Here is a 17,082-nt window from a genome sequence, read left to right as displayed (position 1 = left end):
TTTCTTTCATTAATAAACATTTATTTTTTTAAAATAATTTATTTTAATTACAAAAAAAAAATTGTCTTTTTTGTTATTAGTATAGATAAATATATTTTGTATTTATATTTATATTTTGGGGAGAAAGATTGTGTATAGCTGCTCAAATTTAAACTTTTGTTGGCGTTCTGATAAAATGTACAAATTTATATATATTCGATGAAAATTTCATTTAAGCTGAATACCTCGAAACGTCTTTTAAAAAACTACAAGGCAATAGTTAATGTACAATTTTTTACCTACCTCATCTTGTAAAAAATGTGTCTAATAATAAATACAACTTTTGCACAGTAATAATAATAATAATTTTGATGTGTACAGTCAATTTTGGTAGATTTTGGGATTCGCTCATCTAGTCAGAGCTCAATCAAAAAGAAAGATCATGTAGTAAATGTCGTAGTGCCAAATTTCTACAATCATATTTGGCACTATCAGAGATAAATATACTGTTGCATTTCATTTCTGGTTGTATGTTTTCCTAAAGGGTAGTTTAATAAATGTAAACTAATTGTTGTAAATGTCATTAAAGATATAGATTACAATATTTGTAAATGAAACTCCATTTGTGCACATATTGCTCCAAAAAAAACAAAACTATATTCAATGTTTCCTTCTTTACTTACAGTTAAAAGTTAACTTGACACTATGCTCTGTTAAATGTACGCATTATAATGAATGAACGCTTTAAATAATCATAAGTGTATTTATTTTTATTTTTATTTTACCTTTTACAATAAGTACAATATTTACAAATATTATTATTATCTACTATATTCTTCCTCAATTCACTGTACATCCTTCACGATCCTGTCATGATCCTCTAAAATCTTCCTGTCATCTGCATGATCCAAAGTTTTTTCAGCTTCTTTTATAAGCCTAAAAAGTATATATTCCAATTAAAGTTTCTATCTAAAATGAACAAATTAAAGAGAGATGAATTATAAGAGGTAAGTCCACATATATTTAGCACTCAACAAAATTGCTGAAATTTTATGCTCAAACTTGATACATTTAAATATTAAAAAATATAAATACTAAGCTAAAAGAATAATAGCAGGAATCTTCACACTAATAGAATTTTTGAATCAGCTGACTTGTGTCAACGGAAAGTAAACGAACAGGGATTCAGAACTGGAATATCCTTTATGAGATAGAATATGATAAAGAAAATATTGATATTCTCCAATATCAAAGCTCATACAGAGCATTGATATTTATGAATATCAAAGCTTATACAAAATACAAAATCTTCACTATTCTGCTTCCCTTAAGGCATTATTTTCTTTTCTAATTCTGTTTCATTCCAACCGAGATCAAAGCTGATGGGCTTTGGTATCTTGGGTGGAAAGAAACAGGAGCAAAAAAAAAAAAAAAAACAGTATTTCACAGAATATATAAAAACAGTAATGGTACAACAAAAATTTTTAACTGGGCCATCCTTAGTCGAAAATAACTATGCTAAACAAAAGAATTTTACTAACTAGCTAAAATTTCCTTCCTCATTCACTCATATTTACTTTCAGTTGAGGTACAAATTTGAAAATTGGCAAACTTATAGCTTTTAATCTGTAACCGAAAGCAAAATTTCCAAAAGTAAAATCCTCTGTAAATTTCAAAATGGCAGGTCCAATTTTAAAATTGGTAAAATTCACTTTTAAAGGTCTATTGCAATAAAACAGTAGTACTTATCAACAAACAGATTGCATCAGCAGTTATATATTTTAGAAGATTTAATTAATAATTATTTCCCTATTAATTTTAGTCATATTTCCATTTGATAGAGGCCTAGACTCTTCTTCACCTAGAATAAAATTTGTACTTTTAACTTATTTTTGATATTTAATACATACTGAGTTTTTAAACTTGGTAGGTCTAGAATTCAAAATGATACTCAACTTTGAGTCTATACCGTTTAGTTGTGTCTCCCATAAATTATAAATGAAATGGAGAAAGATTTTTATTTATAACTCTAAAATGGTTCTCTTAAGTAAAAACTGTCTCTATCAAGAATTAAAAAACATAAAATTCTGCTTCGAATGAGTATCTGAAATTATAAATTTAAGTTTAGAATTACGGCTGGAAAAACAGTTGAAACACATTGTAACCAACTTTGCCAAAATGTGACTTCCAAACACATGAACCTTGGAAAGAACTACTCTAAATTAAGAACTAATGAAACAAAAGTTATAAATAATAAAAGTTTTAATACATACTAATATTTTTATTTAGGTCAAACATACATACAGAAATTTGAAATATTCTATTTCTCATGATATGTTCAGAAGTATGCAAAAAAGCTTGCCTGTTAATAAAAAATTGTACATCTCCAATAATCAACTTTAACTTTATTAATGAGCTTTTGATTCAGTATACTAGTTTCTTAGTTATTTACTTGAGATGTACAATTGTAACCGATAAGCAGGCTTTTTTGTAAACTGATGAATGTGTCATGAGAAATAGAACATTCCTAATTTCTATACGTATATTGGACAGCAGCCAAAATATTAAGTACATGCAGAATGCAAATTTTGATGATAAATAACTTCTATTCTATTAGTTTAATACAGTGGTTCCCAAAAGGTGAACCACGATAACCTTGGAATGCGGCAAAAGAAGGGTCCATTAGCACATAATTTGTGAGAACTTATTGTAAAAACTGTTTTATTGTTTATCTTTTCTAACGTTTAAGTATAAGTTGAAAGGTTTTAAGTGGTAAATGCATTACAAAAGTGCCTCAAAATGCATTTTTAACACAATATAATTTTAGAACAGTTTTCTAGGAGGACCCAAGTCGCACACAGTTTGATTTATGACTTAGTAGATCACAGACTTCTACTGGTTAAGAACTATCAGGTTAATAAAACAGTGAACTTAAGTATATGTCAACTAAAAGAAATCTGAGCCCAGGTAATAATTGCACAGCACAAGTATGTGAAGGCAATATGCAATTCATACTTTCAAAATTCTATTGAATAAAATAAAATTTCTTAAAGCTACTTTCAGTCACTGACACAATCCATTTTTGATTATATTAGGCACAACTATCTCTCCAAATTGGGAAAATATCAGCTAAATTAAACTATTAGTGGGTCAGGTCTCGAATCATCTTGGAAAGTGGCAAAGGATACTCCATTCCGACAAATTACCTGTTTGTGGACTTGAGGATTGCCTATGACAGTTTACTACATGAACCTCTGTATCATGCAATGAAAGGGCTTGATTTCTTACAAACTGGTTGTGTATAAAGTGGTGCATATTCAAAATGAAATGTCAGGTGTGAGGACAAGGAAATGGGATGGAACTGCAGTTGAACTTGACATTAAAAACACCGGTATAAGGTTCATGGATTCAGGCAACAGGACGAGAACCGGTGTGTTCAACGTGGTATGGCCGTTGGCTCAGACAACAGGTGCAGTATTTAATAGAATGGTTCAGGGCTGTTTGTAGCCGAGGGAGTTGAGATGTTGGTCTTAGCAACCTCAGAACTGCAGTGGCACAGATTAGAGTGGGGGGTTCACTTTTAATACTTGGTCGTCCCACAAAATAAAAACTTGACCTCCCACCAGGGTTAGAATAGGCTGGTTACCTCTAGATAACCTTCCCTCCTCTCCCCTCCACATGAGTCAGAAATGACCAGGCAGGGGAGAATAAAAAAATAATTAGAATAGTTCAGATCCTTGGATACATAGATGACTCTACTACAGGAGTCCAGATTGAAGTTCGCAGTTACTAGAATTACATGTAAATACAAAGAAAACCAAGAATATGACCTTCAATTCAGCACCTTATACTGTTCAGTTTGTCATATATATAATGGACCTAGGAGTCGGATAAACATTTTACAATAAATGTAACTAAGAAGTACATAATATCATATGTGAACCAGGTCTAATAAAGCATATCCCTGCCTGAATGTAGGAGGATGGGATCCCCAGAAAAATAAGATGTTCATTGCATGAGGATGAAGAAAGCCTCTTATACCATTAGACGGCCTAGAAGAGGATAACTAGAAGTTCTTGGGGATCAGGAAATGGTTGGAACGGTTGATCAACAAAATTTAAACTAGTGGAAGTCCTTAGAAGATGCTACAATTATCTCTACTTGATATTAAAATGTTTCAATTTACTTCTGTATGTTTTTGTTTAATTTCAGATTAGCACAATATAAAAATTATAATTCCATTAACATTTACAGTGTGCCAAGAAAAGCCTATCACTTGGACTCAACAACTTTTCTTTAACTTAAAGAAAATTTCTTAGTCACTGACCCCAAAATAAGAAAGTTTGAATTAATTTCATTTTTAGATACAAATTGAAAAAATAGCTCTAAATGGAATAAATCAATCATCACCAAATCTAAAGAGTTCTCCAGGCGGATTGTAAACAATTACAAAACAAATTTGTTTGATTACTTTGGTATTTTTTTTTAAAACAAACTTTTTTTTCAATTTTTTCACAATAAATTTTTGAAAAGTTTTGACTTTCTGATGGGTTTGATGATATATGATCTCCTACAAAGATAAACATAATTAACTACTTTGTAGTAAATTTAATTAGCTTTAATTTGAGCGTTGGTAGACATCTGTACGTCCTATGGTTTCTGAAATGAAGTTTTTCATAAATCAAACTTATTGTCAAAACACCTATAAATCAATTTATTTTAGCAAATATCATGAAAACTACTATTCCTACAAAGTAAAGGTGATAAACTTCTTTATAGTCCATTAAACTAGCTTTAATTTGATTGCTAATAGACATCTGTACGTCACATAGCTCCTGAGATTTCTCAATAGAAATTAACTAACTACTAATCTTTCAGTAGATTTTTAAGAAATTATGCTTTTTAAAAAGCTATATCTCGAGAACTATTGGACGTAACTAGCTCTTTTAGGGCTAATATTTCAGGAAATTTACTCTTTTTTAAATAATGTTCTCTTAGATTTTCTAGTGTTGTTGGTGGTTTTTAAGATATAGAGCTCTGAATGAAAAATTAATGTTTTTTTAAGGTTTCGAAACAGCCGCCATTTTTTATTCCCCCTACCTATACTTGGCAGACTCATCAATTTTATCTAGTAATTATACATAGCTTTCATTAAAGTAATAAAAAATTGGGGTGAGATAACTGCCTTTTTTTCTTACTAATTGTTTCTTTAACAATTGTATATACAATACCTGTTTCTATTTCTCAACTGTTCTTCTTGTATCTGGTAAATGTCATCATAAGTGTGCCCCGTTACCCTCAAAATATTTAAAGTCAGGCAACCACCAGCCAGGCCAACCATAGATCCTGAAATAATTCATATAACTTAATATTACTAAAGTAGCAAAATCATAAATGAGATATCTTTTGAAATAATGCCAACTCATTTATATTAATGAGGATAAAAAGACTAGGGGTGTGGTCAGTGAATTGAAATAAACAAATAAGTAAAACTTATTTACCTTTTCCATTAAGTTCCGTGATACTTACAAACCATATTTTTTAATTTCATCTTTTCAAATAGGTACATAAAAACATGTTAACAGGTATCCATTGTTTTTTTTTATCAAAATCTTATTTGCCTATACTATTGATTTTTTTCTTTGAGTATATAAAGCACAACACTTGCTAAGTTTTGGAAAAAAAAAAATCAAAGTTAAAATTGAGCACTGGCAAAAGTCAGTCAACAACCGCTTCAAACATGACCATCGACATAATGCTATATCGTTATTTAGAAAATTTATAGTCTAAATTATTTTTATCACACTTTGGCTATCCTCCCTCCCCAATAATTTCTATCTTAGAGTTTGAACTGATAGAAATTGATGAATAAAAGAGATATTTCATTTAAGAAAGATTTCTCTTATGAATTTGTATTCACCATATTATTATTAGATTTATTACCCTTATTGCCTAATATACTTTGAATTTTTTTAATTCTTTAATTGCATTATTTTACTTAAAAATTTATAATTATATTTTTTATACTATTTTCATTCTAACTTTTTTCATGATTTTAATTTTTCATTATTGTAGAAGTAAGAAGTTATACAAAGTAAATGATAAAAAAGTTTAAAAAAACAGACATTGTTCAAGTAAAAATAGAAATAAACATAATGACAAGTGCGGAAGAAAATTTAAATTATGAGCAATAGAATTAACATAATAAAAAATGTAAGTAATATCTAAAAATAATGAAAAACAGTTTACAATAACATAATTAAACGTATGAAAGAAAACAATATATATGATACAATGAGCAAGAAAGAAAACAGAATGATACAATGAAAAAAAGATACACAGTAACATAAATGAGTAAAAATTAATAAGCTAAAAAAATATATATATAGTGTCCAGAAAAGTGAATAAGGAAGGGATAAGAGAAAAGAGGTATGTGAAAGTGGGAAAAAAGAAAGCAATATTTAAAAAAGACAGAGAGACTTACAACTTGAGCGGAGATTTCGTTAAAAGTGAGTGGAGACAAAATTAGCTAGATAGCAGGCCTACGAATAAAAAAAAAAATCAGAAATCGTTATCTGCACGATTGTTTACTCATTAATTAACTATGAAAGACCGTTCAGATAAAAGAAATAAAAGGTTTATAGAGTTCATTTTGTTTTTTTCTATGTTTTTCATATTGTTTATAATAATCCTTTTCTTGTCATGGATTTTTATTTTTATTCTACGATGGTTGTTATCTTGTTAGTACTTAGATCTCAAGAAGCCCTGAAACTCGGGCGAAAACGATGATACAATAAAATAAGTTCTATTTATTCGGTGTTCTTCAATTCACTGACACCTACCAATGGCCATTTTCTTGTCATATTAACTCTACAAGCAACCACAAATACATCATTACTTATCTTCAACAAGATGAATAAGAGAGTTTTATGGTATACAAACCCAGTGTTCCTCCAACTACCAATCCACGAAGACCATAATTAATCCTGTATATCATTCCACTAACCAGACCTCCGATAATGTAATTTAAAATTGATGACTCATCTCGGTAAACATGTAAAGCAGTAACAAAAGACCTAAAACATAAAAAGAGAACAAGAAAATATAAAATGAAAACAAAATTATAAATGCGGTGTTAATAAATTATATTATAATTTAATTAAATTATAATTTAAATATTATAAAGGAGGTGTTAATTTTAGTATATTACTGACCTTTCACCTTTTCGTTCATTTTGCCTTTTATTATGTTCTAGAGTTACTTATCATTTACTCATTTCATTTAACTCAACTATGTATTTCAACAATTTTCTGACCTTTCATTCTCATAGTTATTTTATATTTTTACACTATAAACCTTTAATTTAAATTTATTTTATCTAAACAGTCATTCATAGTAAGTATATATGCTGGTAACAATTTCTATTTGGTTTAATTTTTTGTGCCCGCTATCTACCAGATGAGATGGTATCCACTCAGTTTAGATGGAATTTTCACCCAAGTAAGTCTCTCTTTTTTAAATATTTCATTCTTTTTTCACCCACTCCCACATATCTCTTCTCCCCTGTTCCTTTCTTATTCACTTTTCCTGACATTCTATATTTATTTTAGCTTATTATTTTTACTCATTTATATTACTGTGTACACAAACACAAAAAATTAAATTGTAATCAAAATTTTTTTTTTTATTTGTTTCAGTATACTCTGACAAATCATCATGAATAGACTCACGCTTGAACAACGCTACGAAATTATCCAAATTTACTTTGAAAATCAGTCGTCGATTCGCGCAACTTATAGACGACTTCAGTGTTCAGCGATGAGGCGCATTTTTGGCTTAACGGGTTTGTTAATAAGCAAAATTGCCGCATATGGAGTGAGACCAATCCACAAGAGACCCTACAGACTCCATCACATCCAGAAAAATGCACCGTTTGGTGCGATTTTCACGCTGGTGGCATCATCGGACCTTATTTCTTCAAAAGTGAGGCCGGAGCTCGCGTTACGGTCAATGGAGATCGTTACCGCACCATGATCAATGATTTTTTGTTTGAAAATATGGATGACATTGATCCGGAGGAGATGTGGTTTCAACAGGATGGCGCTACGTGCCATACGGCGAACGCAACCATCGACTTATTGAAATCAAAATTTGGCGATAAGTTGATTTCGAGAAATGGACCTGTCAATTGGCCTCCAAGGTCGTGCGATTTGACACCTCTCGATTATTTCCTGTGGGGCTACGTGAAGTCACTGGTTTATGCTGATAAACCAGCAACAATTGACGCCTTGGAGGCCAGCATTGTTCGTGTTATTCGTGACATACGGCCAGCAGTGCTCGAAAAAGTGGCCCAAAATTGAACGTCCAGAATGCGCTTCGTCAAGAACAGCCGCGGTGCCCATATGCCCGAAATCATTTTCAAATGTTAATGTCACGTATTGATCTTTCGAATAAAAAAAAAATTTTGATTACAATTTAATTTTTTGTGTTATTTTTTACAATTTCAAGTTCTATCGGGCTTAAAAAAACACCCTATATCTATTGAAATATATATTCCATTTTCTTTTTAGCCCATTATATAATATGTGTCCATTTTCTTTCATACATTTTATTATGTTGATTTAAATTGTTTTTCATTATTTTTATACATTATTCATTCATCTCATTTTGTTAATTCCATTACTCATTACTTACATTTTCTTCTATACCTTTCATTATGTTTGTTTCTTTATTTACTTGAACTCTGTTTATTTAAATTTTTTATCATTTATTTTATATAATTCTTACTTCTACAAATTATATTTTATCTTCTATTAGTATCAATCAACTACTATCTACTAAATTTATTGTTATGTATACTTCCAACTTTATCATTATTTTATTTTTATTTTTAAATTTTCTACATTGAGATTATTATTGTTTTATTTTTTCAGCCCTGATGAAGACTTAAAATTGAGGTCCTAACACGACACAAATAAATAAGTTTTGTTTATTTGTGAACCTTCTTTGCTGACTGCAATGGCCAGTGACCAACCTATCCTATGGATGGCCCTCTCATTCACAAACTGTCAATCATCTACATTAATCATAAAATACAACCAATCATCTATTTATGTCATCATGTGAAATTGTTGACATTTAAAAAAAAAAAATATAAATATATATATATATATGTAGAATTGCTTTATTAGATTATTAGCTCCTAATATGATGAGAAATTTTCTCCTACACACTATTCTTTCTACTACTTTAAAACATTTAAATCCTTTTTAGTTTCATAAACTCATCATCTTTCTAAACAAATCAAATATTGTTTTCCTCCATCTTTAATTCTTCTCTATGTTTGTTGCTAGTCACTCTTTATTACTTTTCATGACTTTATTTGTTCAACATTATCATTTTTTATTTTAATTTTTAAATAGTTATCTCTAATAATAAGACAATTACAATTAATTGAATAAACTTCTCTCCTTACACAGAGTGCAAACAAAACGATTGTAAAGGAAAGTTATAAAGGAAAGATATTTTTTATATTTTCTTTGGCTATGGTTTTGCTGACTTGATTCTCAAATCAAAGCTTTGGAAACATAAAGAAGCTTACAGATTCTCTTTTACATATATTATCCGATTAAAATTTTTTCTTAAGACACTTATTTTGTTAAGTGTCAACAACTGGTGTGCTGTGAATAAATGGTGCCTTTAGCCAACCTCCTCTGAGATTATTTCAATGAGAATAAAACATAGCTGAAATTTCAGACCACTTTTTATTTAAGAAAACTCAGTAAGATTAAAGTCATTAAACTAAAAAACACTATCAGTAAAGTCAATTTTTATTTTCAATTATGGCTTCTTTTATTTTTTCATAAAAATTTGAAATGTTATTAACTTAAACAGATACACATGATCATGTACTATTTATGTGTTTCAAAAAGGCATGTATAATTCAAATAATATTAATGTATAGCATAACTAATACATAATATAAGATGATAAGGCAATGCAAGTCTTATTTTGACTATCTTACTTACTTTATTTAACACAGTGGTTCCCAACCTGTAGAAGTCTTTGGACCACTAAGCCGAATACTTCACTATCTACAAACTGCCCCAACTCCCAACAAAGGGCGAAAGAGAAATCTCCACAGAAAAGGATGAAAATTATTGACTCACTTCAGTTTTAACATGAAACGTTATTTAGTAAAACAAACTTTATGAAATGAAAACATTTTTATTCAAAATATTTACCCTTATTTTCTATCCATTTTCCCCAACTTATTATCAACTTTTCAAACCCAGAACTGAAAAATTCAGGGTTTTATGAAGAAATGAAGTCAGAAAAATGCCTTTTTGACCTGAGATTCATTTTCAAAAATTTTACCTTTAAGGTGTTTTTCAAATTTATGAACAGATGGAAACCTTTTGAAGATAAGTCTGACAATAAGGTGGGTGTGGAAGGACTTCATAACACAGCTCATTTAGTTTTCTCACTGTTTGATGTGAAACATGAGGTCTGATGTGTAAGAGTATAGGTCCCTTCCAATTAACCAATGCAGGTTTTTTGAGAGAGAAATAATAAAAAAGAGAGAATTAATGATGATTCATTATAATCTGTGAACATAAACAAAGTAAATACCATAAGTCCAATAATTCCACTTAGAATATCTGAAATAATAAAAATGGACATTTCATATGAGATGATCCAATAATTAACTTAAAAGTGCATTTTGAGGCTAACCTGCAAATATAAGGTAAATAATTAAACATTTATAATAATAAGTCTTCAAAAAATATGAGAACCCGGACCACCTTGAGGCCACAAGGTTCACAGCACACCGGTTGGGAACCACTGACTAACAGGACAAAAGAAGATTTTAAAAACTCACATATATAATCCAGTAAAAAGGCAAACCCTCCAACCCCACTTGAAGGCACCCTTTGCAAAGTTCACTGTGACGTAATTCTGAAGCTCTTTCTAATAAGAATAAATAAGAGAAAAACATATTTTTTAATAAAATATAACAATTTAATTGTAAAAATAACAATAGATGCTAATGAACTATGAAAAACTAATACAAATTTAAAAATCATCATGTCTACTAAATAACAAAAATTATTAACAAAAAGCAATGAAGCACAGTTCAAAACTTCAGAGATTACTAATATACTAAATTCTAAAGAAATTAGACTCTGTACTTGTAATAGGGTAAAAGTTTCTTTTAATGATCAAAGAAGGACTAACATTGATGTTAAAAGGATTAATTTCTAATAGAAACTAAAATATTGTATTAATATTGTGTTTAATGTTAGTAACTATAAATGTTAAGACAAATATTAGTAAATGTATAATCTATATTTTTAATGAGAAATCATTTTGTAAAAATATAAGAACACCACTAGTCATTACAAAAAAATAAGTATATGTATCTATAGTTGATCGTAAAGATTTAAATATAAGAAGATGGCCAGGATTGCGGTCATAAAAAGAACAAATAGTTTAAAACTATTTGTTCTATTTCTGACCGCAACCCTGACCATACCATAAAATTCGAGAAGTGACTACTGAGATATGAGAAATTTCAATTTAATAGAGATCTTGCAATCATGGAATTTAGAAAGTATTTCAGTACAATGTCAACAAAATAATGTTTTGCAAAAATAAAATGTACACAATTAAAGTACTAAGCATGACATACCATGTCCTGAAACTATATAATCTATTTATAGACATCATGGAATTTGTAAATTATCATAAATAAATACAAAGTCAAGATTTCGGATATTTACTAAGATTTTGGCTAACACCCTGAATAAAGCCCATTGAATATACAATGCCACAGTGACACAATCATATTAAAAAATAGGAAATACACTGAATATTTTCATAACGACTTCTAAGGGACCTTAACCTATACTAACCTACTAACCATGGTGGAGGTCAAGTTTTTATTTTGTGGGACTGCCACAGAAATGAGTCAACCTATCATACCAGATTCTAACCGGTACCACTGCAGCCACAAACCAGACGAAGTTGGTGCTTTAACTCGCTCGGCTACAAACAGCCCTGGATTCTAGGGGGACCAAGCAACTTTGATCATTCTAGCCGCTTATCGTCATAACCAATCACATAAATGTGAAGCTAAAATTTCATACAAAAAATTACTAACACCATATTATGAGAAATTTCTTTTTTCTTAAGAATACCTATAACTACATGAAAAAGGGTAATATTGTGTCTTCTTTTGAATATAAACCATTTCTGATATAACACAATGATGGTAGTTCGAGTTTCTTAATTTTTAAAAATCCCATTTTTCTTCAATACTTAAAATCAAGCCTCTATTTTTCCAAATTGATGATATGGTTGAAATACTTATGTTCTATTCTTTACCTAAGCTGATGCTTATCTCAACATTTTCCACACAACAACAAATATGAAACTTCTCTTCCACAGTAAAAGTTTATTTTTAATATATCTAAAAATTTCACTGAATGGAAATTAATTTCCTTCTCCTCCAAAACATGGGCTTAAAATAAATATAACATTCATCAAAAAAATTCAAATACGAAAAAGTTCTTGTATGCAAGGCCTTCTTACGAATTACTGGAACACTAAATCACTTAAACTGTCCTAGTTGTTCAATATGTCCTCAAAATCAGTTGTTATGACTGATCAGTCCTCATAACCATGATTCCTATATCCCATAAAAAATAATTTCTAAAGCTTTGAGAATCACAGGTCTGGAAATATCCATCATTATATCAATATCCAGTGTAGAAATAAAACAATAGTTAACCACAATTGCAGAAATGTTTACAATTAATAACCAACCTTTGCTTCGAAATGGTCTTTGAATTTGGTTGCCTCGTTTCTCTCAATAAAATCCAAATAAGCTTTACGGGAATAAATGCATCCACCATAGACACCTCCAGCGAATGCCGCAAAGATAGTAGTTTGGTAGACATGAGTTAATTGAGGGCTATACTGACCAAATTCACTGAAAAATAAGTTATCTATTGTTTGATTAGACCTTTCAAGATTTGTATGCTACATTATGGAGAAAGAAGCACTATTACTGACTCAGGTGAGAATGCCTTGATAACCCTGTCCCAGGTAGATAAGCCAGATTTGTCATTGCTAACGGCTTGTATAGTGTCCGGTACTACAACTGCAGCACAGAGTAGGCGACCACTTCTCAAGCACTGCCTCAACATATCTTAACTATTCTCCCATTCAACTACTCTGAACCGGGAGATGAGGTCTGCATGTATAACAGTGAGGGAAGTTAGCAATCAGATTCAAGGAGGTCTTAGTACTTCTTCTTCACAATGTCTTTAAAGTTCTAAAAAATGTTATCACGTTAGCCTCGTTTTGGGTTGTTATCAATTATTGTACAGAAATGATGATCCCATCCAGTTTTGGGCTAAATTTTTGGACTAGGAAGAAATTTTCAAAATTAAAAAATTGAATTACAATTTTATATTCTAAAAACAATAACTTTTAATTAAATAATAATGGATAATAAATAATAATAATAAAAGGTTCTGGCGTATAAAACAAGTATTAGTAGTGAGATATTAGAAAATAAGAAATCCTACTTCTTTTTTTGTTTACTATCTACTTGGCCATTTCTGAGATACGGAGTAGGGGAGGGTGGAGTTATCCCACAGATAATTACTCAATTCTGAGCAGAATGGGAGGGTCCAGTTTTCATTCCGTAGGACCGGAACGAGATAAAAGTCAACCCGCCCACGCCGGAATCAAACCATAGCAATTGCAGACATAAGACTGCTAAGGTGATGCCTCAACTCGCTCAGCTACGACAGCCCCTAAAACTTCTCCTTAAACTATTACTATAGCTGGTTTAATCGAATCGTAACTATTGACTTCTGCTCGCTAGAAAATGATAAACAAAACCTCAACCGGGTCATTTTCGATTAAGATCAAACTTATACCAATCTGTAGCATTCTGTATAAGGGAGTTTCAAAGTTCCCATCGCTGGATCTTGTTTTATACAGTAGTACTGTAGAGAAGAAGTTGGGGATACGTTAAAAAAAAAAAAAACAGTTATTGTAAACTTTTTCTTAATTTATGTCTAAATTGTTGGTCTTAATCGGTCTTTGTACATATATTATCAACAATCCTTATTTAAGTGAAATAACAACCTAATTATACCTCCCTTTTAACCAAAAAATGTATTATTTAAGCAGTCAAATTACTTCTATTGTAACTCATAATATTTCAACTTGTAGAATGCTTAATATCTATTGCTCTTTTATTTAATATTTTAAAATTGAACCTCTTTGTACTACACCAATAGTTGTATACTCTTTGGACAAACTCAATTATTTCAGACAAGATCAAGAATCTCTTCTGTCTTCCAAAAGATGTGGTATGAAATTACTCCAACTTTGATGATTCTTCTCACCGGAATTATTATGCCTCCAATATTTGGTTACTATTGCCAAAAATTTTGGCAATCTGGGAATGTGTGTATATTAACTTATATATTTGCTCAAAAAGCTTATATAAGTCTTTTTTACTTTTTTTTTTTTTTTTACAGCCTTACAGGCGTGATATACGAACTAATCCGTTCGATGAAGGACTGCTTAGAAGGGATATATATTTATTTAAAAACCCTTATAAGATAAAAGTAAGTTTTTTCTTTGGTAGTTTTGTGTTATATTAATCGATTTACTTTTTAATATCTGACAACTTTCTTCATTACTACTTCCATTCAATACTTATGAAATAACGTTAAATTTTTCTTTATTTGGTCACATACTTCACCGTTTTACTATGACAGCTGTGAACTTTTTATTATTCATCCCTATCCAAAGTTCATCAATCTAACTTCAAGATAGACTTAGTGAACTGTTGATTTTTTCTCCTAGTAGTTTATCACCTAAAATTTATCAACAGAAGCTCCCAACGCTTAGCTAAACTATTAGATTAACTAGCACTCTGCATGTAGGACCTGTGATAAATATTACAGAACATTTTAAGAATCAATATATAAAAAACTGTATTTTCTTTGCTGATTCGCAGATATTTTATCAGTGTTTAGGCTCTATTGCTAGATTATTAATTAATGAGTGTTATAATTCACTAAATGGTTTTTCGTCTACACTTCAATAAAACCTTATGTTTCACATAGTAATAGTGAGTGACAGCTGTCGTAGCCACTGTAACCAAGACATTTGATGTCGTGACAGCTCTGTCATACTATCAGGATTTGTTTGATAATTGGTAGTACTATCTGAGCATGAGTTTAACTAACAACCACATGTATACGCCTATATAGTGAACTATCACATCTTATAACCTTAGAACACTAACTTTTATATAGCATTAACTTGTATGTCTCACATTTGCTGTTATAAATGGTAAAAGAAGTTGTTTGTTGTATTTACTAATCAGTTTTGATCATTTGGTCTCTAAGGGGAACTGTTAGGGAGGTTAGGTATACTATAACATGGTAACTATCAGTGTCATACTTCCTCGCACGACATATCTGCCACGTAGAAATGGGCCTTAAAATAAGGTTGTACGATATCTATCTTATTACAGTTGTTAAGGTAACCAAGGTCTGTTGCCTCTCTTGTCTACTAATCTATCGACTAAGATATTACTCAGACATTACTTTCGAGTAGAATTCATTAACAAAATAGTTTTTCGTTACTAATTATATGCGATTACAGATTAAATTGTTGTTTTTTAAAAATAATTTAACTTTTTTATCAGCTTGGAAAAGTCTTGTAGGTGAGAGTTCTTTTAGCAGGAAGACTATATTGGTCTATTCACGATATCTCTAATATTCATCACATTTATCAGTGTTCTTGAGCTGAGATTTTTATTTATGAAATTTCCAGAGAAAACCCTAGGATTCACGGCTCGACAATCTGTCTTTTAAATAAAAGTTCGGATCAGAGAACTCTGCATTCGCTAGGTTTTAGCCTAAATTATATGGATTGTGATTGTATGGCTAAGTTGCGATTGGTCTTTGATTTCTGGAATTCATACGTCTTATCTACAGACTCCACCTTTCTGGGCGAGAGTAGAATTGGGATAGGAAATAAATTGACCCATTTTTCTTCTTATCTTACTCTCTCAAGCGATAATTTTGTGACTATGCGCACTGTGTATAACTCATCTCAGCTCAAGATGTCGATTACAGAGGTAATTGTTTGCAACTTTTTTTATCCAAGTAAACTTTGTTCTGGGAGCACTGGAACTAATGGAATCTACAAATCAACAAAGTAACTCATCCAGGAGTTGCCAAAACCAGACAATACTTGTAAAAGCCAATTCATAACCATTGGAAAACGTTCAGCCCGCTTTCTGGTGCAAAGAAAGGAGTTAAAATTTCTTTCTGTATATTCTAAGTTCATATAAAAATATATTTCTGAATTATCTGCTTCAAGATTAAAGAAAGAAATACGAGACAAACAGGTAGAAGACAATTTTCATAAACTGAATCAATTGTTTAGTTCAATGATTTTTCAATCATTTAATATTCATATAATTTTATTTTATTTTTTTATAATATAGCTATATCAATGAAAATAGAGTGTTTAGCTTCTAATTGACAGTTTGCAGAATCTACTTGTAGTTTACGAAATCCGGTTTTTCGCTATTTCTATTTCAGGGAAAGGGATGATAACTAAATGCTAAACAATTTTCTTCTTTCCAAGTTCCTACTCAGGTTTGCATTTTTTTTTTTATGTATAACTGTACATCAAAAGCAAATGCACAGAAGAAGGTTTAAAACTTGTAAATCCTTTTCGGTACAACAATTACATTTCAAGAGTTGTATGCATTAGTAATTTCTTGGGTTAAGCCGTTTATCTTACTCTACTCAATGACCTGAAAGATATGTTAAGTTAATAAATAATGATTTGGAGCCTATAACGTAATAGATGAAAAAAAAAGCATTGTGTCTTGCATTAAGAAAGAATATTGAGGGTCCGCTTCGCCCAGTAATTGCGGTCGAGTTTTGCTAAACCTTCGAAGAGCGTGAATCATTGGAAACGAATTTAACATCCTGTAAAAGATTAATGTTTTTTCACTCATTATTTTATTATTATACTTATATATATTATACT

General features: G+C 30.3%; 2 protein-coding genes across 3 annotated transcripts in view; one reads left to right on the top strand and one right to left on the bottom strand.

Annotated features, from left to right (window-relative positions):
- Nucleotides 1-722: 722 nt before the first annotated feature.
- 140up (RPII140-upstream gene protein) lies at nucleotides 723-13,264 on the bottom strand. 2 transcript variants are annotated; one of them, XM_014436537.3, is made up of 6 exons: nucleotides 13,057-13,264; nucleotides 12,808-12,973; nucleotides 10,862-10,950; nucleotides 6,922-7,055; nucleotides 5,211-5,325; nucleotides 723-915 (listed from the first exon to the last, which is right to left on the bottom strand). In XM_014436537.3, the coding sequence occupies exons 1-6, from the start codon at nucleotides 13,188-13,190 to the stop codon at nucleotides 825-827; spliced, it is 729 nt and encodes a 242-aa protein (XP_014292023.1). In that variant the 5' UTR covers nucleotides 13,191-13,264; the 3' UTR covers nucleotides 723-824. The 2 variants fall into 2 exon arrangements, with proteins under 2 accessions (XP_014292023.1, XP_014292024.1); XM_014436538.3 differs by having other exon boundaries at nucleotides 12,808-12,989; nucleotides 13,057-13,259.
- A 1,029-nt stretch (nucleotides 13,265-14,293) lies between these two features.
- The window catches only part of ND-MWFE (NADH dehydrogenase (ubiquinone) MWFE subunit), a 3,127-nt gene continuing 338 nt past the window's right edge, over nucleotides 14,294-17,082 (top strand). The window contains exons 1-2 of the mRNA XM_014436539.2: nucleotides 14,294-14,466; nucleotides 14,541-14,630. Coding sequence (XP_014292025.1) covers nucleotides 14,365-14,466; nucleotides 14,541-14,630 — 192 coding nt within the window. The 5' untranslated portion in view covers nucleotides 14,294-14,364. The remainder of the gene's footprint in view (nucleotides 14,467-14,540; nucleotides 14,631-17,082) is intronic.

Source organism: Halyomorpha halys, unplaced genomic scaffold (assembly GCF_000696795.3).
Source record: "Halyomorpha halys isolate HHAL.00 unplaced genomic scaffold, Hhal_1.1 Scaffold1982.1, whole genome shotgun sequence".
In the NCBI taxonomy this organism is placed as follows: domain Eukaryota; kingdom Metazoa; phylum Arthropoda; class Insecta; order Hemiptera; family Pentatomidae; genus Halyomorpha; species Halyomorpha halys.
Note: the sequence above shows the minus strand (reverse complement) of the source record. Positions and strands in the feature narration are given on the sequence as shown.

Coding starts and splice junctions, on each gene's coding strand:
- 140up (XM_014436537.3), bottom strand. CDS start 13,190: ATGTTGAGGCAGTGCTTGAGAAGTGGTCGCCTACTCTGTGCTGCAGTT. Junction 12,974..13,056: donor ATCAAGGCATTCTCACCTGA/GTCAGTAATAGT, acceptor CTTATTTTTCAG/TGAATTTGGTCAGTATAGCC. Junction 10,951..12,807: donor AAGACCATTTCGAAGCAAAG/GTTGGTTATTAA, acceptor TATTCTTATTAG/AAAGAGCTTCAGAATTACGT.